The sequence below is a fragment of the Scyliorhinus torazame genome, chromosome 12 (genome assembly GCF_047496885.1).
Source record: "Scyliorhinus torazame isolate Kashiwa2021f chromosome 12, sScyTor2.1, whole genome shotgun sequence".
Lineage (NCBI taxonomy): Eukaryota > Metazoa > Chordata > Chondrichthyes > Carcharhiniformes > Scyliorhinidae > Scyliorhinus > Scyliorhinus torazame.
Window position 1 is genome coordinate 23,675,285 of NC_092718.1, and position 22,233 is coordinate 23,697,517.

The window sequence follows — 22,233 nt, forward strand, 5'->3', positions numbered from 1 at the left end:
AGACATTTTGGTTAGGCCAAAATGTTGTCGCAGTTGGTTCCATGACTGGGATTTCGCCACCACCATTGGGCTGTTTGAGCGCTTCTTGGGCGGGATGGGAGTGCCCCCGTGGCTAGGGCCCAGAGAAAAGTCCCCTTGCAGGAGTCCTCTGCAAGTACCCACTCGGCTTCTGGCTCCTTTATCCACCCCTTTATTCTTTCTGCTGTCGCTGCCCAGTGGTAGTTCTGCAGGTTTGAGAGGGCTAGTCCCCCCCCCCCCCCCCCTTGGATTTCGCTTGGAATCCTTGCACCCCCCTCCCCCCACCACCACCACACACGCACGCGCGTCATAATTAGTTTGTCCAGCGAGTTGAACAAGTCGTTGGGGATATTGATCAAGATGGATCTAAGTAGGAAGAGGTACCTGGGCAGCACGTTCATTTTGATTGTCTGGGAGTGTGTTCCATCTCTGCAGGTCCTTTTTTACTTCCTGTGTCACAATGGTCAGGTTCCATTTGTGGACACTGCCCAGTTGTGGGCGATTTGGATCCCCAAGTAGGAATTTGTGCCGGGCCTGTTTAAACGGTTGCCCCACCAGTTCTGCCCCTCTCCCTTGTGGGTTCACCGGGAAGATTTTGTTCTTGCTCATGTTAAGTTTGTAGCCCAAGAAGGCACAACTCTTTTTCAGGAGCGCAATGATTCCTCCCATGCTGCCTTGTGGATCCGAGATGTAGAGCAAGGCTCTGTACTCTCGAGACTTCTGGTGGCGGCTATGAGGAAGTAAGTCGCACACTTGGTGGATCCCACTCCAGTCGGACTTTTGGACCTTTTCCCCCGACTTTTTTGTGCGTTTAAGCGCTGGATTGGAAAGTAATAGCACTCGGGCATGAATCCATTCAGAGGTGTATGGAACTAAGAAGTAGGAAGGATCGCAAACAGCTGAAGAAGTGGACAAGCAAGGGCAAAGGGGAGGCTGTGAGTGAAACCAATAAATATGGACAATGTCCAGACCCGGGCACCACCAGCTCGGCCAACAATGGAGCACCTGTTGCAGGTTATGCAGGAGAGCTTCCTCGCACTGAAAAGTGATCATTTGGAAATGCTCCAGAAATTGTTTGACCGAATGGAGAAAATGCTGGATGCCCAAGCTGAGAAGATCCAGGAGCTGGAGAAGACAGTGGAGGAGCAGGCAGACTTTCAAATGGTGGCGGACATGGAGATTCGAAGGTTGAGAGACCAACATAAAATGCTCCTGGAAAAGCTGGAGGACCTGGATAACCGGTCTCGCCGGTGGAATTTAAGAATCGTTGGCCTCCCGTAGGGGGCCGAGGGGCTAGATGCTGCCGCGTATGTGGCAGATATGTTCCAGAAGCTGCTGGGTAACGAGGTGTGCCCTCGCCTGCCGGAGGTGGAAAGGGCACATAGAGAGCAGGTGAGGCAGCTGCGGCGAGGGGGCCCCTCAAGTGATGCTAGTCCGGTTCCACAGGTTCCTGGATAAGGAGCGGGTTCTTCATAGGGCCAAGAGCATGCGGAGCTGCAACTGGGGCAATAGCACCCTGCGCGTTTACCAAGACCTGAGCGCAGAGGTGGCCAGAAGGAGGGCAGGCTACAGTGAAGTTAAAGAGATTTTATATAAGAAGCAGGTGAAATTTGGGCTGCTCTATCCGGCGCGACTGTGGGTTACGCATGAGGGCCAGCACCTTTATTTCGAAGAACCCGAGGAGGCGATGGACTTTGCAAAGAGGCACGGGCTGGTCCCGAGCTGAGGACCCTTGGACTCGTGTTGGAACTTTTAATTCTTTCTCTCTTGTTTCTGAGAGATGCCTGCATGTTTTTTCATGCTTTTGTATTTTGGTTTTTGTGTGTTTTTTTGTCTTTTTTTTTCTCCATGTCTCTTTTTTGTTTTTTTTGTTTGAGTTTTGTTAGAAAAAGAGAATAGTTAGAATGGTTCGGATATGGGGGCTGTTTTTCGGGGCATTTTTGCGATCTCTTTCTGCGTTCAGATCAAATGGTTGGCAGTGCCTGCTAATTTGTTTTGTATGACTTAAATTGCACTATTGCTGGGGCTGTCTCTGTCCTGTTTAGAATATTTGTTCAAGCAGGGCTGATTCGGGGAAGTGGTGTGGTTGGGCCGGGGGGTGGAGTGGAGTGGAGCCAGGGAACAATAGGTGGGAGACTCGCTGGCGCCGGAGTTGGGAGACACCAGGCTAGCTGGGTGGGCTAGCAACGGACGCCAGGTGGGGGGGGGGGGGGGGGGGGGGTGTTCATTTAGCTAGTTTATGTCCGGGGTTAGTGTTGCTAACTTTTGCCTTAGTTTAATTACTCTGTTTTATCACCTTTGCTCTTGAGTCGCCAGGTATCTTTATGATACAGCCACGTGGTTCAAGTCCGAGTAATGATCAATAATCCAATACACCGCTTAGTAAGATTTAAATCAAAGCACATTTATTATACACAGTAATCACTACTCATGTACAAATTCTACGTCTAAGCTACTTCTACAGCTAACAGGCCAATACTTAACTTGGAACTGGCCCACCAGGTCAGGGAAACGAATGGCCTTTCATTCGGGTTCTGAGCCTGCGGGATTCGAAGTTGGTACAGATTGGTAGCTAGGAGTGCCTATCTCGTAGCGAGCGTTGAAGTAAGACTTACTGGATATCGGCGGTGGCTGAACCGGTCACTGTCAAGGGTTGGTTCGTGTTGCTGAGTGACCCGGTCAAGAAGAACGATTTGAACTTGGGCTTAATTCTTATAGTCCCCAGGGGCTTCCCACCTTTCGGGGCGAACCCTGTACCTGGTTCCAAGTGATTGGATTTTGTCCCAATCACTTGGTTCGATTTTCTCCAATGCTGGAGCGGTTCCCTGATCGATGGGCGGTCCTGAGGTGGTCGTTCACCTCCTTTTGTGTAGGCTTCTGCTGGCGCCGAAGAGTCTGGTTTTGCTTTGTGTGTCTAAATGTTGCTCATTGTTCCCGGGGTTGCTCATTAGTATGCAGATGGCTGGTGTTTTGTTATGCTGATGGTTGCTGGTATCGATCTTGTCTGTCCTTTCCAGAGGTAAATACACAGTCAACCTGCAGCTGCTCGTTTGTGTCCTGTTGGCTGACTTTCCCATCAGCCTTTGTCGTTCGCCATTTTAAATCGGGAGGTAGCCATTTTAAGTGGCTACATTAGGTTATGGGGGGTGTTGCTGGGGAGAGGGGGGGGGGGAGTAGGTCTGCTGACTATGTTGGAATTTGGGCATGGTAACAGTGAGGAGATTAGGGGTGGAGGCGGCCAGAAGGCGGGCCAGAGGAAGCGCGACACATGGCTTGGGGGCTGGCCAAAGAAAGGAGATGGCTGATCGGCAAAGGGGGGGGAGGGGGCGAGGTGCCCCCCGACCAGGCTGATCACCTGGAATGTTAGAGGGCTAAACTGGCTAGTCAGGAGGGCGCGTGTGTTCGCGCATTTACGGATTTTGAAGTCGAACGAAGTCATGTTACAGGAGACTCATCTGAAAGTGGCTGACCAGGTCCGATTAAGGAAGGGCTGGATTAGTCAGGTCTTCCAAGTCGGGGCTCAACACTAAGACCAGGGGGATTGTGATCTTTTTAAAAATATATATTTTGTTAAATTTTTCAAACAATTTTTTCCGTTTTTACAAATCAACATAAAAATAATACAATAACTGGTAAATAACATTATTTAAATAATATAGTGAACTAAACAGTGACAAAAAAAAATAGTGCTCTCTTTCCCCCCCCCCCCCCCCCCCTCCCTCTCTTCCCCCCCCCCCCCCCCCCCCCCCATGGTTGCTGCTGCTGTCAATCTATCTTCCCTTAATGTTCCGTGAGATGGTCAAGGAACGGTTGCCACCGCCCTGGAGAACACCTGAGCCGATCCCCTCAGCGCAAATTTTATTCGTTCCAGCTTTGTGAACCCTGCCATGTCGTTTATCCAGGCCTCCACGCCGGGGGGTTTCGCTTCCTTCCACATGAGTAAAATCCTACGCCGGGCTACTAGGGACGCAAAGGCCAGAATATCGGCCTCTTTCGCCTCCTGCACTCCCGGCTCTTCCGCTACCCCAAATATCACTAACCCCCAGCCTGGCTTGACCCGGACCTTCACCACCTTTGAAATCAGCCTTGCCACGCCCCCCTAGTACTCATCCAATGCCGGACACGACCAGAACATGTGTGTGGGATTCGCCGGGCTTCCCGAGCACCTCCCGCACCTGTTCTCCATTCCAAAGAACCTGCACAGTCTTGCTCCCGTCATATGTGCTCTGTGTAGAACCTTAAATTGAATCAGGCTAAACCTGGCACACGAAGACGAGGAATTTACCCTGCTTAGGGCATCAGGCCACAGCCCCTCCTCAATCTCCTCAACCAGCTCTTCTTCCCATTTTCCCTTCAGCTCCTCTATCATCGCCTCCCCCTCGTCTCTCATCTCCTGATATATTTCGGACACTTTGCCCTCTCCGACCCATACCCCAGAAATCACTCTATCTTGGATCCCCTGCGTCGGGAGCTGCGGAAATCCCCTCACCTGTTGCCTCGCAAATGCCCTCACTTGCATATACCGGAAGGCGTTCCCCGGGGGCAACTTATATTTTTCTTCTAGCGCTCCCAGACTTGCAAACGTCCCGTCTATAAACAGGTCCCTCAGCTTCCTAATTCCTGCTCGTCGCCAACACTGGAACCCCCCATCCATCCTCCCTGGGACAAACCTGTGGTTATTCCTTATCGGGGACCACACCGAGGTACCCGTCACTCCCCTGTGTCGCCTCCACTGCCCCCAGATCCTCAAGGTTGTCACCACCACTGGGTTTGCGGTATACCTTTTCGGGGAGAACGGCAGCGGCACCGTCACCAGCACCTTTTAGGCTCGTTCCTTTACAGGACTCCATCTCCAGCCTCTTCCACGCCGCCCCCTCTCCCTCCCTCATCCACTTGCAGACCATCGCCACATTGGCGGCCCAGTAGTAGTCGTTCAGGCTCGGCAGCGCCAGTCCCCCTCTATCCCTACTGCGCTGCAGGAACCCCCTCTTTACCCTCATGGTCTTCCCTGCCCATACAAAGCTCATAATGCTCCTGTCTATTTTTTTGAAAAAGGCGTTTGTGATCAGAATGGGGAGACACTGAAACACAAAAAGAAACCTCGGGAGGACCATCATTTTTACCGCCTGCACTCTGCCCGGCAATGAGAGTGGCAACATATCCCATCTCTTGAAGTCCTCCTCCATCTGCTCCACCAGTCACGTCAGATTAAGTCTGTGTAGAGTTCCCCAGTTCCTGGCTACCTGGATCCCCAGATATCGGAAGCTCCTTTCCACTCTCCTTAACGGCAGAGCGTCTATTCCTCTTCCCTGGTCCCCGGGGTGTATTACAAAAAGCTCGCTCTTCCCCATATTTAGCCTGTATCCCGAGAAATCTCCAAACTCCCTCAGTATCTGCATAACCTCTGGCATCCCCTCTACAGGGTCCACAACGTATAGCAGTAAGTCATCAGCGTAGAGCGACACTCGATGCTCCTCTCCCCCTCTAACCACCCCCCTCCATTTCTTGGAGTCCCTCAACGCTATGGCCAGTGGTTCAATTGCCAACGCGAACAGTAATGGGGACAGGGGACACCTCTGTCTTGTTCCCCTGTGTAGCCGAAAATACCCCGATCTTTGCCGGTTTGTGATTACACTTGCCACTGGGGCCCCAGATAGGAGCCTGACCCATCTAACAAACCCCTCCCCGAACCCAAACCTCCTCAGCACCTCCCACAAATAGTCCCACTCCACTCTATCGAATGCCTTCTCCGCATCCATCGCCGCCACTATCTCTGCCTCCCCCTCCGCTGGGGGCGTCATCATCACCCCCAGCAGCTGTCGAACGTTAACATTCAGTTGGCTCCCCTTTACAAACCCTGTCTGGTCTTCATGCACCACCCCCGGGACGCAATCCTCTATCCTTGTAGCCAGCACGTTTGCCAGCAGTTTGGCGTCTACATTTAGGAGTGAGATAGGCCTGTATGGCCCGCATTGCAGCGGATCTTTATCCCGCTTCAGAATTAATGATATCCTCGCCTCCGACTTTGTCGGGGGTAGTATCCCCCCCTTCCCTGGCCTTGTTAAAGGCTCTCGCCAGCAGCGGGGCCAACAGGTCCACATATTTCCTGTACAATTCCACCGGAAACCCGTCTGGTCCCGGGGCCTTCCCTGCCTGCATGTTCTCCAGTCCCTTAGTCACCTCGTCCACCTCGATTGGCGCCCCCAGACCTGCCACCACCTGCTCCTCCACCCTCGGGAACCTTAGTTGGTCCAGAAAATGTAGCATTCCCTCTTTTCCCCCCCGGGGGTTGGGACTTATATAGCCTCTCATAAAAGGTCTTAAACACCTCATTTACCTTCCCTGCTCTCTGCTCCATAGTTCCCGTTTCGTCCCTAACTCCCCCAATCTCTCTCACCGCTATCCTCTTACGAAGTTGGTGCGCCAGCAGCCGGCTCGCCTTTTCCCCATACTCTTATCGCACCCTCTGTGCCTTCCTCCACTGTGCCTCTGCCTTTCCTGTGGTCAGCAGGCCAAACTCCGTCTGAAGCCTTCGCCTTTCTCTATATAGTCCTTCGTCTGGGGCCTCCGCATATCTCTTATCCACCCTCATAATCTCCCTCACTAATCTCTCCCTTTCTTTGCCCTCTTGTTTCTCCTTGTGGGCTCTAATGGAGATCAGCTCTCCTCTAACCACCGCCTTCAGCGCTTCCCATACTACCCCCACCTGAACCTCCCCACTGTCATTGACCTCCAGGTATCTCTCAATACACCCCCGTACCCTTCCACAGACCCCCTCATCCGCCAATAGTCCCACATCCAGTCTCCAGAGTGGGCGCTGCTCCCTCTCCTATCCTAGTTCCAGATCCACCCAGTGCAGGGCGTGGTCTGAAACGGCTATGGCCGAGTACTCCGTTCCTGCCACCTTCGAGATCAGTGCCCTACTCATAACAAAGAAGTCTATTCGGGAATATACCTTGTGGACGTGGGAGGAAAAAGGAAAACTCTTTGGCCAACGGCCTAGCAAACCTCCACGGATCCACTCCCCCCATTTGTTCCATAAATCCCCTAAGCACCTTGGCCGCTGCCGGCCTTCTCCCGGTCCTGGATCTAGACTGGTCTAGCCCTGGATCCAGCGCAGTGTTGAAGTAACCCCCCCCCCCCCCCATTACCAAGCTTCCCACCTCCAAGTCCGGGATACGTCCCAGCTCCGCTTCATAAATCCCGCGTCATCCCAGTTCGGGGCATATACATTTACCAGCATGACCGCCTCTCCCTGCAATCTACCACTCACCATCACATATCTGCCTCCGTAATCCACCACTATATTCTTAGCCTCGAACGACACCCGTTTCCCCACCAGTATCGCCACCCCCCCCCCCTGTTTCTCGTGTCCAACCCTGAGTGGAATACCTGTCCCACCCATCCTTTTCTTAACCTAACCTGAACCGCCACCTTCAGGTGCGTCTGCTGGAGCATGACTACATCCGCCTTCAGTCTCTTTAAGTGCGCGAACACCCGGGCCCTCTTAATCGGCCCATTTAGGCCTCTCACATTCCACGTGATCAGCCGGATTGGGGGGCCGCTCCCCCCCCCCCCCCCCCCCCCCCCCCCCGGCCGACTAGCCATCCCCTTTTCTGGGCCAGCCCCCCCGTCCAGGTCCCGCGCACCCACCTGTCCCCCCAGGCGGCGCCTTCCCGTCCCGACCACCTCTTCTCTTGCCAGCTCCCCCTTGCACTCAGGCGCAGCAGCAACCCAGTTAGTCTCTTTCTCTCCCCCCCCCCCCCCACCCCCACTAGATCCCCCTCCAGCATGGTTACTCCCCCCCATAATGCTTCCGAAAGTCAGCTAACTCTAGCTGACCCCATCTTCCCCCGTTCTCTCTTTGACCTCCCTGCGTGTGGGGCTCTCCTTCCTGTACCTATCTTCCCTCCATCATCTCCATAGCGCGGGAAGACCCCGTGCTTTCCTATCGGCCCCACCCCCTATGGCGCAGCTCCCTCATTCCCCCTTCCCCTCTCTGTCCCTTTTTCCCACCGGCGCCCACATTTCTTAGTGTGTGTCCCCATCAAGGGGAGAGAAATTCCCCATCCATCGTTACTGTATGATAAACCTCCCATTTCCCACTTTACATTTCTGTACCACCACCTCGTTACCCCCCCCCCCCCCCCCCCCCCCCCCCCCCCCCGAACATCAAACTCTCAGTTCTAGTCCAGTTTCTCTTCTTGAATGAAGGTCCATGCCTCCTCCGCCGTTTCGAAGAAGTAGTGCTTGCCCTGATGCGTGACCCACAATCGCGCCGGCTGCAGCATCCCAAATTTTATTTTCCTCCTGAGAAGCACCGCCTTGGCCCGATTAAAGCTCGCCCTCCTTCTCGCCACCTCCGCACTCCAGTCCTGATACACTCGTATCACCGCATTCTCCCACTTGCTACTCCGTACCTTCTTGGCCCAGCTCCGGACCACCTCTCTGTCCATGAAGCGGTGAAATCTCACCACTATCGCCCTTGGTATTTCACCCGCTTTTGGTCTTCTCACAAGGACCCGGTACGTTCCTTCCACCTCCAGGGGGCCCGATGGGGCCTCCGCTCCCATTAGGGTATGGAGCATCGTGCTCACATAAGCCCCAACATCAGCTCCCTCTGTTCCTTCGTGGAGACCTAGAATCCGTAGGTTCTTCCTCCTCGAGCTGCTCTCCAGGGCTTCCAGCCTTTCGATGCACCTCTTGTGTAGCGCCTCATGCGTCTCCGTTTTTACCACCAGGCCCTGTATCTCCTCCTCATTTTCTGCTGCCTTTGCCTTCACTCCACAGAGCTCTATCGCCTGGACCTTTTGTGTTTCCTTCAGTCCCTCGATTGCCGATAACATCGGCGCCAGCACCTCCTTCTTTAGTTCCTCCACACATCGTCGGAGGAATTCCTGCTGGTCCGGGCCCCATGTCATCTGGGCTCCATCCGCTGCCATCTTGCTTCTCCCTTCTCTTCTCTGCCGCTGCTCCAAAGGATCCTTTGCAATCTGGCCACTACCGCTGGTCCTTTGTTCGAACAGGAGCTGCCGAAGCGTGCGGCTTAGCAGTGCATTGCCGCAACCGGAAATCTCGGGGATTGCGATCTTGATCAACAAGCGGGTCCAATTTGAGGTGGAGGGCACAGTTGCGGACGGGGGTGGCAGATTTGTTATGGTTAGGGGTAAGCTCGAGGGGGTGAGAGTAGTCCTGGTCAACGTATATGCCCCTAATTGGGATGACGTAGATTTTGTTAAGAGGTTGCTGGGGAAGATCCCTGACTTGGACTCACGCAAACTGATCATGGGTGGGGACTTTTAATACAATTCTTGATCCTGGCCTGGACCGGTCGTGTTCAAAAACCTCGGAACCCCCCACAGGACCAGAGGGGATGAGGTGCTTTTTGGACTGACTGACCTTCCCAAGAGTAGGTAGGGGGTTGGTAGACGGGCTGGGGGATCCCGATCAGGATCGAAGAAGTACCGGGGGGCCTGAAGGTCATGTAGTCGGGTAAAGCCCCGGGGCCTGATAGATACCCGGTGGAGTTTTATAAAAAGTTCTCCGAGATAGTGGGGACGGTGCTGGTCAGGGTGTTCAACGAGGCAAGAAGCAGAGGGTCTTACCCCCGACGATGTCGCAGGCCACTATCTCGCTTATACTGAAACGGGATAAAGACCCGGAGACATGTGGGTCCTATAGGCCGATCTCTTTGATTAATGCAGATGCTGAGTTACTGGCCAAGATCTTGGCGTCTAGAATTGAGGACTGTGTATCGGACGTGATTGCGGAGGACCAAATCGGGTTTGTAAAGGGCAGGCAACTGGTGGCCAATTGGAGGCTGCGCAATTGGAGGCTGCTCAATGTGATTATGATGCCCCCGGAGAGCAGGGAGGCAGAGGTGGTGGTAGCAATGGATGCCGAAAAGGCTTTCGACCGGGTTGAGTGGGACTATTTATGGGACGTTTTGGGTTCAGGATGGGATTCATTGACTGGGTTAGGCTGCTATATCAGGCCCCAGAGGCTAGTGTGAGGACGAACAGGACAACATCTGACTACTTCAGACTGCACCGTGGGACTAGATAGGAATGCCTCCTCTCTTCACTGCTGTTTACGCTGGCTATAGAGCCGCTGGCAATTGTGCTGAGAGCTTCAAGGGACTGGAAAGGGCTGGTCCGGGGTGGGAGTGGAACATAAAGTCTCGTTATAGACTCTGATGACCTGCTGTTATACGTGTCAGACCCAATGACGGGGATGGGCGGAATCATGGAAACCCTGAGGGAATTTGGTCGGTTCTCAGGATATAAATTGAACATGGCAAAGAGTGAGATGTGGGTAGTGCAGGCGAGAGGTCAGGAGAGTAAGCTGAGGGGGCTGCCATTCAGGCTGATAGGGGAAAGCTTCAGATATTTAGGGATACAAGTAACGCAAGACTGGGGTAAGTGGCATAAGCTAAACTTGTTGGTGGAGCAAGTGAGGGACGAGTTCCGGAGATGAGATGCGCTCCCGCTGTCATTGGCGGGGAGAGTGCAGACGGTGAAGATGTCGATTCTTCCGAGATTCTTGTTCATATTTCTGTATCTCCCCATCTTCATCCCGTGGTCCTTCTTTAAGAGGCTAGATAAAATTATCCTGGGATTTGTTTGGGCGGGAAAGTCTCCACTGGTGAGGAAGGCGATGCTGGAGAGGAACCGAGGGGATGGGGTCTGGCGTTGCCGAATGTTAGCAACTACTACTGGGCAGCTAACATAGCCATGGTAAGGAAATGGATGGTGGGTACGGGGTCGGTTTGGGAGCGGGTGGAGGCTGCTTTGTGCAAGGGCACCAGTTTGGCTGCCTTGGTTACGGCGCCTCTGCCGCTCCCGCTGGCACGATACTCCACCAGTCCTGTAGTGGTGGCGGCTCTACAGATCTGGGGCCAGTGGAGGAGGCATATAGGGAAGTAAGTGCATCGGTTTGGTCCCCAATCTGCGGTAACTACTGATTTGCCCCGGGGAATATGGACGGTGGGTTCCAATTATGGCGGAGGGCGGGGATTGCGTGGATGGGCGATCTGTTCCTGGAAGTTTCACCGATCCACCCTCTTCCCGAGCATGAGGGTGTTGGAGGAGAAGTTCGGGCTGGCGAGAGGGAATGATTTCAGGTACTTGCAGGTGCGGGATTTCATACGCAGATTGGTACCATCCTTCCCACGCCTCCCACCAAAGGGGATCCAGGAAGGACAGGGCAGTTTCCAGAGGAGAGGTGGGAGAAGGAAGAGTCTCCGACATTTATAAAGAACTAATGGGAGCAGAGGAGGCACAGACCGAAGAACTGAAGCTTCAGTGGGAGGAGGAGCTGGGGGGGGGGGGTTTGGAGGTAGAGGATGACATATGGGCAGATGCTTTGAGTAGAGTAAATACGATCGCAACATGCGCCAGGCTCAGCCTGATCCAGTTCAAGGTCGTACATCGGGCCCACATGACGGTGGCCCAGATCAGAAGGTTCTTTGGGCTGGAGGACAAATATGCTAGATGTGCCGGAGGACCAGCGAACCATGTGCACATGTTCTGGCCATGTCCCAAACTAAGGGGGTACTGGCAAGGATTCGCGGACGTCAGTCCTGGGTATTGAAAACTAGAGTGGCAATGAGTCCTGAGGTGGCAATTTTTGGTGTTTCGGAGGACCTGGGGGTCCAGGAGGTGAAAGAGGCCGATGTCTTAGCCTTTGCTTCCCTGGTAGCCCGGCGGCGAATACTGTTGGCATGGAGGGACTCGAAGCCCCCTAAGTCTGAAGTATGGCTTTCGGATATGGTGAGCTTTCTCGGGCTGGAGAAAATTAAGTTCGCCTTGGGAGGATCGCTGTCAGGGTTCGCCTGGAGGTGGCAGCCATTCATTGACTTCTTCGCGGAGAATTAATCGTCAGCAGGGGAGGAGGGGGGGGGGGTGGTAGCGTAGAGTAGGGCATTGCTTAGGCAGGTTCTTGCGAGAGGGGAGCCAATGCTTGCATTATGTCTAATTTGCTTTTTGTACACTACGGTATAATGTTGCTGTTTTATATGCCAGAAATACCTCAAAATTGTTTATTTTTAAAAAAAGACTCCATGCTCTCTGCCTCCTCTTCGGATCCCCTTCGAGTTCTTTGCTGTTCTGAGCCAGATCGCTAATGGTTCGATCGCTAGGGTGAACAGCAGCGGGGATGACAGGCATCCCTGCCTTGTGCCCCGTGCAGCTGGACGTACTTGGAGCTGGTGGTGTTTGTACGTACGCCCATCATGGGGGCGTTATAGAAGAGTTTCACCCAGGCGGTGAATCTTGTTCCAAGCCCGAACCGCCCCAATACCTCGAGGTACTTCCATTCGACTTTGTCAAAGGCCTTTTCTGCGCCCAGGGAGATGATCACCTCAGGCGTTCTCTCCTCGGATGGGCTCATGATCACATTCAGCAGGCGCCTGATGTTTGATGTTAGCTGGCACACCAACTGAGAAAGCAGGCAGCCACAAGGGAGATTGTACAAATTTGGGATAGCAGAGGCACACTAGAAATGGACCCAGACAAGGTCAACAAAGCCTTTGAGGCCTTCTTCCAGGAGCCGTACACCACAGAGCCCCCAGCAGTGGATTCGAGGGTGAAGCTGTTCCTGGATGAAGGGGATCAGGGTTGCCACCTCAGGACTACATTGTCTCTTTTACACACTAAGCCAACATCAAACTTTTAATCTGAATATTTCATAAATGTGTTTACTTGCATGGCTAGTTAATTGATAATTTGGCATCCAACAACTTGACTTATCCGTTGTGATGTTTCTCTTTACTGTCTGCGTTAAATCTTTCAGAAGGCAGTAATGATATCCTGTGTAATCATTGTTTTATGTGAATGATGTAGTGGTTTCACCTTGGGGGCAGTATTGTATGCAACATTTATTTGTACGCAGAATAGCTGAAGCTTGTGTGAGGTGCATGTGATCTTTGGACTCGGGTGCAACCTGAATCAATCCAGCATTATCAAATTTGTATACAAAATTCCTAACTTTTATACCTTGGTCATAAGAGAGGAGTTGGAGTAGGCCATTTGACCCATTGAACCCGCACCATCATTCAGTAAGATTGTGCCCCCCTCACCCAATAATCCTCAACCCTAGTGATAAAAATCTACATGGCAGGAAGAATTTTAAGAATCCTTTTTTGAAGTCCATCTGTTTGTGCATTAATTATATTTGTATCTCTTGTATTCGCTCACTTTGTTGTCGGAAGCTGCCTGTTTAAATACACAATCCTGGCAAGCATTCTTGTCCACCATTGAAATAGTGGACTGTCCGAGGTGCTATTTGGCAAGGTGTTAAAAGGCAGCCCGACCAGCCTGTTCCTTTTCATAGAATCCCTACAGTGCAGAAGGAGGCCATTTGGCCCATCGAGTCTGCACTGACCCTTGGAAAGCACACCCTACCTGGGCCTATGCTCTCACCCTAGCCTGGTAACCCAGTAACCCCACCTGACCTTTTGGTAATTTAGCATGGTCAAGCCATCTAACCTGCACATCTTTGGACTGTGGGTGGAAACTGGAGTGCCGGGAGGAAACCCACGCAGACGCGGGAAGAAAGTGCAAACTCCACAGACAGTCACCCAAGGCTGCAATCGAACCTGGTCCCTGGTGCTGTAAGGCAGCAGTGATGACCACTGTGCCACCATGCTGCCTAGATTGGTTTTTGAAGAGCGCATTCTGTGCACTTTTTTTCAACCAATATCTACAAAAACAGACTTGAATCATTCATCGAATTACGTTTTGCAGAACTTTGTGCTATATGTCGAGAATGGTACTTCAGAGTGACTTATTGTACATGAAACATTTTTTCCTGAAAGACAATTGCCTGTTTTGTAAATATCAGTCTTTCTTCGAACAGTTCAATTGGTGTAATCCATTTGAGCCAAATGGCCTCCTCATGCAATATAAATGACTTCATAACCTATAACCTAAAGTATGTTTTGAGAACTATATTTGCACAAATGTATATGAACGATTGAGGAAAGTGATTTGAATTTGATAGGTGACCAGCCGATATTGGAATCATGTCATAAGAAAGAATGAATGCACGCATTAGTTTCCAACTACCCTATAGGAAGGATTCTTTGTGTTATTGATTAAATATCATCAGAAAGTGCTGCTAAGGCTTTATAAAGATAGAATTAACATCTGCCTCTTAAATTAGGCCCATAACTGTGACAGAGATGACTGTATGCTGTAAAAGTAGGGTTATTTCCGATTGGGAGATTTGGCTTCACAAATTTTGGTCCATGTGAAAAGTAAAAAAGGGATAACTAATCTGCCAAAGAGAGGAGCAGTTTTTTTGTGTGTTTGCATTGCTAACTACACTGGTGGATCCTGTTGCTGTGATTTGCAGGAAAGCAGAGATACTTGTGAATTTCAGACTGCTTTTCCAGACTGATTTTTGGCTGCAAAAAAACAAAAACATTTTGTCAGTGGTAGTTTTTCAATTTTGCATGTTGGGTACGTGGACAATCATTTACAAATGTAGGCCAATCATGGACCAGAGTCTGGGTTGAATGAACTTGGGTGTATAATGTATTAAGTGTCCTGACCTGCATGTGCTGTTGCTAAACTTTTGTAAAATTTGTCTGAAATGTAATTCATTTACTCTCCTTCAAAATACTACCAATTAGCAGTGGCTGACTTGTAAATCTACTGTTGTACAGAGTGAAATGACCCAACATTACAAGGACCAAATCTGTAATTGTACTATTAGGTACAATTCCACAGGTTGAGTGGACATAGTATGAAAATTTGAATCGCTGCCATTTACTAAAACCCAAGAGTAGATTTTCCCATAATCACCTATAATAACTGTAATAAGTTCTCCCTGAAATATGAGCTTAATCATAGTACTTGCTAATTTTATGTTGTTTAATTTTTAAGTATTGATGCCCGTATTCCCCATAATAGTACAGGAGCTAGTTTTCAATCTGCTAAAGAAGGCAAATGGTATGCTGGCCTTCATTGCGAGAGGATTTGAGTACAGGAGTAGGGATGCCTTGCTGCAATTATACAGGGGCCACACCTGAGATATTGTGTGCAGTTTTGGTCTCCTTATCTGAGGAAGGATGTTCTAGCCATAGAGGGAGTGCAGCGAAGATTTACCAGACTGATTCCTGGGATGGCAGGACAGACGTACGAGGAGAGATTGAACCAATTAGGATTGTATTCGCTGTAGTTCAGAAGAATGAGGGGGGAGATCTCATAACCTATAAAATTCTAACTGGGCAGGGTAGATACAGGAAGAATGTTCCCGATTGTGAGTGTGTCCAGAACCAGGGGTCACAGTCTGAAGGTACAGGGTAGGCCATTTAGGACAGAGGTGAGGATAAATTTCTTCACCCAGAGAGTGGTGAGCCTGTGAAATTCGTTACCACAGGAAGTAGTTGAGTCCAAAACATTGCATGGTTTCAAGAAGCCGTTAGATGTAGCACTTACGGCAAAGGGGATCAAAGGATATGGGGGAAAGTGGGATTAAGCTATTGAGTTGGATGATCAGCCATGATGGAGCAAGCTTGAAGGGCCGAATGGCCTCCTGTTTTTTTTTTCTATTTCTATTCCAGAGAAGCATGCAATATTTACAGATTCGGGATTTTCTTTTGTGCTTTCCTGCAAAATTTCACTTTTAGTTTCTGAAGGTAAAAGTTTAATAATACTGTAAATTAACCTTGGAAAATCTAAAACTTTGATTTCTTGTTCACCTTCTGCCCCATACGTGTTCAGGTTTTATGAAAGGTGGAGAGAGGTCACTGAGCTTTGTGATCTTGAGTACTGTTCAACACATGGTTGACTGAATTTTTAATTTCCTTTCCCATTAAGTTAATTGTGCATTTTGTGCTGTACCAAATTATTTCCTGTTTAGCCTTAAAATCATAGTGAAAACTTTTCCCGATTTTATATTTTTAAAAAAAAATTCTATTTAAATCCTGTAAAATGTTAGACAAAATGACATTGCAATACTACCCTTAGTGACTTAGCCCTTGACATCTCAGGCTGTGCAATTACTGTCGTGATTTACCAGCAAACTTCTTTCTTGTGCAATATTGTTTCTGTTGTGACCCGCCATGATTTTAATGGTCAGTTATATAGTACAATTTTTCTGTTCGTCGAAAGGGTTTTGGATTCATATTCCAACAAAGCATTTAATATAATTGGAAAGACTACGACCAGGAGCTGGTCTTGTTTTACATTGGTCCAAGGTAACTGTGGTTCAAATTTTTTTTTTCAAACCTTAGGTAGCCATCAAATAATCAACCCTCTCCTAATATTGCAATTAAATCTACTTTCACAATAGTTAAAAAAAATTTTTTAAAGTACCCAATTCATTTTAATCCAATTAAGGGGCAATTTAGCGTGGCCAATCCACCTAGCCTGCACATCTTTGGGTTGTGGGGGAGAAACCCACGCAAACACGGGGAGAATGTGCAAACTCCACATGGACAGTGACCCAGAGCCGGGATCAAACCTGGGACCTCGGCGCCGTGAGGCAACAGGACTAACCCACTGCGCCACCGTGCTGCCCTACTTTCACAATAGTTGAGTACAACTGTGCTGTCCATGAGTAAAGTATTAGAAGAGTCTACAATGTGGCAACCCCACTTCATTTTACACAATGGAAGGAAATTAGAAGATATACTTACTGTTGACAGCACTGCATTTGTAAATTAAATTAACTTTAATTGCATTGCTCTGTCAACAGCATGTAATGCAGCATTAATTATTTAGAGGTAGAGGATAATGTCCTTGAAATTTAGCACAAATTAAAAACTCCAGAAGTCCAAAGCAATTAGGTCTAAAACAGTCTTGACGTGTTCACGCAATCTGAATTCTATCTGCCTCAACAAATGGTGCTTGATACTCTAACTTGATTCCAATCTTTTGTGTAAAAACTAATTGTCCTGATTTATAGGTATTGTCCCTTTTTAAAAAAAAAGGTGTGATTGAAATGTCAAGTGTAGAAAATGATGTAAAACTGATACATGGGGAATGCTGTCAGTCACACCTAGAATCTGCCTAGCTCAACCTTGAATATATTCAGGGGGAATTGTGGTAGAGAATTCTAAAGATTCGTGCTGCTATGAGAGAAGAAAACTCTCCCTCATTTAAGTCTTGTCAATCCCTTGTGCTAGAACCTAAGCCCCCAGTTCTAGATTTATCCCATGAGTAGCCTTTCCTCAAGTCGCTCGAGGAATTAATCTAGGTGAGCCTTCTCTTAACAACCTCTGCAGCAGGTTAATCCCTCCTTAAATAAAGATACCAAAATCGTGTGTGATATTCTAGGTGTAGTCTCTCTAACACCTAGTGTAGTCTCTCAAACGCATTGTGTAACAGGAGGGAGAACCAGGATAAAAGATAAATTTTAAAACTTAGCGAGTAGAAACTGAAGAAAAGCAAATATTGAAAAATAACGTGCAGTATATTTGTCTAACTTGTGTAGGGTCTTTGCTGTATTCTCGCTCACAGCTGCTGTGATTAGAGAGGCAGAGAAGGTTAAAGATCCGATTGGATGTCAATGGTTGAGTATCATTAGAACTGCCTACACCTCTCAGCTACAGAGGCCTGTGGCTTTGGTTTGCAGGGTAGGTAGGAGGGAAAGGGACAAAAGTCTTGGAAGAAAGAGTGGTGATGAATAAAGCATTATCACATGATGCATACTAGCAAGTCGGTTTATGTAACTAGTACTTTGAAATTTGTTTTAATAGATATATCCCACCCTTGATCTGGGGAAAGAGTGGACATGTACAGACTGCATTATATGGTAAAATGGGACGTGTAAGCTCTCCTCATCCCTATGGTCTGCGCAAATATCTCTCGATGTCTGATGGAGCGACTGCTACGTGGGATCTTTTTGAGCCTTTGGCAGAGCATAACACTGGAGGTAAGTGAAACCACATTGTGGTAAATGTAAATATGATGCAGATTTATTGCAATTTGCTTTTGTCTTTCTTTATACATGGGTGTGAAGGCAGGGCACTGGAAGGTTCAATTTTTAGACAGTTTCTTTAGTTGACCACTGCTGCAGCAATGGCAAAGGCATAATGCTGCTCTCTGCACTGCTGGTTTGGGTAAAATGAGGGGAAATTGGCATTGGTTTCTTCTCTTGTTCGCTATTCACCAACTCTTTTCAAAGACTCCCATCTGATGAGGACAATATTCGGCTAGCTGTGCTGTATTCTACATGAAAATAGAGTATGCTTGCTACACTGATATATACAGTGCTGTGGCATTAGTCAGGCCCCACCTTGAGAACTGAATATAGCTCTGGTCACTTAATCAAGATCTGTCTCGGGATGCAACAGTTTCAAATGAAAAACAGAAAGTTAAATTTTATAAGGCAAGTTTAATGAAGTTGGGCTTGTATGCTTTAGAAAAGTGGAGGTTGACAATAGGTTTACAAGGTTGCAGAGGAATTGATAAAGTTGAAGGAGACCAATTGTTCACTGATGCATAGTCAAATACCAAGAGCACACATTAAAAGTTACGTTTTTCTTTATTAATTCAGAGACTGTGACAAGGTCAGCATTTATAACTCATCTCACATTGCCATTGAGAGAAAATTAGAGTATGAAGGGAAATTGAGCGAAATATTTTCATTCAAAGGGGTACTAGAAATGTGGAATTATTTAACAGTGAAGGGCATTGAAGTACAGTCCAAATGAGTTCTGGGGAAATAATTTGGGAATTAAGGTGGTGGAACTGAAAGAGGTTGATTTGTGGCCAATGACTTTCTTGATTTTAAACAAGAATCTTCTGTTAGGAATTGAGACATTGGATAACATGATTGTGAATTGATGTTTAAAATTAAATTCACTATTTTTGTTAATGCTGCTATATCTGATGTTTGCTAGAGGATATTACTATGGTGATTTGTCCTGGGATAGCCAATCACAGTGAAAAGCAGTATATACGAACATTTGTTGACTACGCCCAGAAGCATGGCTACCGATGTGCTGTTCTCAACCATCTTGGTGCATTGCCAAATATTGAGCTTACTTCTCCCCGCATGTTTACTTATGGTAAGGAAGTTTTCATTCTGAATTTTTGAGTAGGAATTTTTTTTTAATTATACAGTGGTCATGAGTGTAGTATATTGTGTAAAGAAAACCTGTCCTAATGTTCCATAATAAAGTAATTTTCCATTCCAGTAGAAACTAGTTATTTTAGTCCTTTTCACTTCAACTTTGGTGTGGTGAACGTATTATGGCAACCATTCACCACTGTATTGCTTTGTACTATGTTGTTGCCCTTGTTGGCTCCACCTATGGACCATTGTATTGTATTACACTGCTTGTATCATGTTGGTGCCCTTGTGGGCTCTGCCCCCTTGAGGGGAGGTATATAGAGCAGCTGCCCTGTAGGCGGCTCTCAGTGCAGAGCAGTCGCAGGCAGGCACTGTTCTAGTTGATTAAAGCCACTGTTCACTTCAACTCTCTGTCTCGTGTGAATTGATGGTCGCATCAGACAGCAACATCTTGAATTTATATAACTAGAACAGAGGATGCAGGATAAACTCAGCAGATCTGCCAGCATCCATCAGGAGGGCAACATAATTAACTCTTCGAACAATAAACTTTGTCGGAGTTGATAGGAGGGAGAATGTGGTAGAAATGTAGAAACTACAACAAAAAGTAGCAACGAAAGAACAAAAGACAGATGGCCTGGTGAGGGGAGAGGGGTTGTTTGCATTGAGGCTACACATGTATAGATTTTTTTAAAAAGGAAAAGCGAAGAAAGGTTTAAGATGGAGGAGAAAGGACAAAATCTCGTTGCCTAACTCAACATTGAGACCCAAGCTTTGAGCATTCAAATTTGACAGAGAGTCATCCAGACTCGAAACGTTAGCTCTCTTCTCTCCATAGATGCTGTCAGACCTCCTGAGATTGTCCAGTATTTTATGTTTTTATTTCCAATTTGCAGCACTCGCAGTAATTTGCTGTTATGTTGAGCCCTGAGGGTTGCCTCCATCTTAAACCCCTAAATGCCCTTTTTTCTAAAATTCAATACATATATCTATTGCCTCAGTGCAACCTCCCCCTTCCCCCTCTCTCACCCCTCACACCAGGCCATATGTTGGTTGTTCTTAAAGTTGCTACTTTTTGTTGCAGTTTCTACATTTCCCGCCCAGCCTCCATCCATCCATTCCTTCCAACAAAGGGTCCATGACTCGAATCATTAACTCTGTTTCCCTCTTGATAGATGCTGGCAGACTTCTTGGAGTTTTTTCAGATTCCCGCATCCGCAGTGTTTTGCATTTATATAATGGCCGTAACATATTAAAGCAGGCTAAGGCGGATGGGAGTTCCCTCACACCGGGGGGGCCGAGGAACAAGCAGGAGTAGCCGGGGTCAGTTGAAGTCAGCTGACTTACGGAAGTGATATGGAGGGAGCAATCAAGCTAGATAGGGATCTAGCGGGGGGGGGGGGGAAGAGAGACGACAACTGGGTTGCTGCTGCGGAAATCCAAAAGGAAATGGCTAAAGAGAAGGTGGTCGGGGGCGGAATGCGACGCTGGGGGAGCGAGCGGGAGCGCGGAGGCGGGATATGGGACTGGCCTAGAGAAGGTAATGGCTAGTCGACACTGGAGGGGGGCAGGTAGCCCCCCAGTGAGACTGATCACGTGGAACGTGAGAGGCCCGAATGGGCCGATAAAAAGGGCCTGAGCGCTCGCGCATTTGAAAGGACTAAGGGCAGACGTGGTTATGCTCCAAGAGACGCACCTAAAGGTGGCGGACCAAGTTAGGCTAAGGAAAGGATGGGTGGGACAGGTGTTCCACTCAGGACTGGACGCAAAGAACAGAGGGGTGGCCATTTTGGTGGGGAAACGGGTAGCATTTGAAGCAAAGAACATCGTAGCAGATAGTGGAGGTAGATATGTAATGGTGAGTGGTAGGCTGGAGGGAATGGAGGTCGTGTTGGTTAATGGAGGTCGTGTTGGTTAATGTGTATGCCCCAAATTGGGACGATGCGGGGTTCATGAGACGGATGCTGGGGCGTATTCCGGACCTGGAGGCAGGAAATTTGATTTTAGAAGGGGACTTCAATACGGTGCTGGACCCAGGGCTAGATAGATCCAGCTCAAGGACTGGAAGAAGGCCGGCTGCTGCCAAGGTACTTAAGGGGTTTATGGACCAAATGGGGGGAGTGGATCCATGGCGATTTCTTAGACCCAGGGCTAGGGAGTATTCCTCCTTCTCCCACGTCCATAAAGTGTACTCCCGGATAGATTTTTTTGTTCTAGGAAGGTCGTTGATCTCTAGGGTGGAAGAAGCTGAATACTCAGCCATAGCGGTTTCGGATCATGCCCCACGTTGGGTGGACCTGGAAGTAGGAGAGGACAGGGAGCAGAGAACACTCTGGCGATTAGATGTGGGACTGATGGCGGATGAGGGAGTGTGTGTGCAAGAGTGAGGGGGTGTATCGAGAGATACCTGGAGGTCAATGACGACGGCGAGGTCCCTGTGGGAGTGGTCTGGGAAGCACTAAAAGCGGTGGTCAGAGGAGAGCTGATTTCTATTGGGGCCCACAAAAGGAAAACCGAGGCCAAGGAAAGGGATAGATTACTGGGGGAGATTTTAAGGGTGGACAGGGAATTTGCAGAGACCCCTGAGGAGGAGCTGTACAGGGAGAGGAGACGACTCCAGACCGAGTTTGACCTTCTGACCACCAGAAAGGCGGAGGTACTGTGGAGGAAGGCACAGGGGAGGAGGTATGAAAATGGGGAAAAGGCTAGTCGCCTGTTGGCGCACCAACTGCGAAAGAGGGCAGCAGCGAGGGAGATAGGAGGAATTAGGGATGAAAGGGGAGACACCGTGCGAAGGGCAGGAAAGATAAATGAGGTGTTTAAGACCTTTTATGAAGAACTGTATAGGTCTCAGCCCCCAGAGGGAGAGGAGGGGATGCGGCAGTTCCTGGATCAGTTGAGGTTCCCGAAAGTGGAGGAGCAGGCGGTGGCAGGCCTGGGGGCGCCGATTGAGGTGGACGAGGTTATTAAGGGACTGGGAAGCATGCAAGCAGGGAAGGCCCCGGGGCCAGACGGGTTCCCGGCGGAATTCTACAGAAAATATGTGGACTTGTTGGCCCCGTTGTTGGCGAGGACGTTCAATGAGGCCAGGGAAGGGGGGACACTACCCCCGACAATGTCGGAGGCGACGATATCGCTAATTTTGAAGAGGGACAAAGATCCGATGCAGTGTGGGTCCTATAGACCTAT

General features: G+C 49.0%; 1 protein-coding gene across 4 annotated transcripts in view; it reads left to right on the forward strand.

The window, feature by feature from the left end:
- The window catches only part of LOC140387435 (monoacylglycerol lipase ABHD2-like), a 187,346-nt gene that overhangs the window by 30,580 nt on the left and 134,533 nt on the right, over positions 1-22,233 (forward strand). For all 4 annotated transcript variants that reach the window (XM_072470538.1, XM_072470535.1, XM_072470536.1 and 1 more), the window contains exons 4-5: positions 17,726-17,901; positions 18,872-19,039. In XM_072470538.1, coding sequence (XP_072326639.1) covers positions 17,726-17,901; positions 18,872-19,039 — 344 coding nt within the window. The remainder of the gene's footprint in view (positions 1-17,725; positions 17,902-18,871; positions 19,040-22,233) is intronic.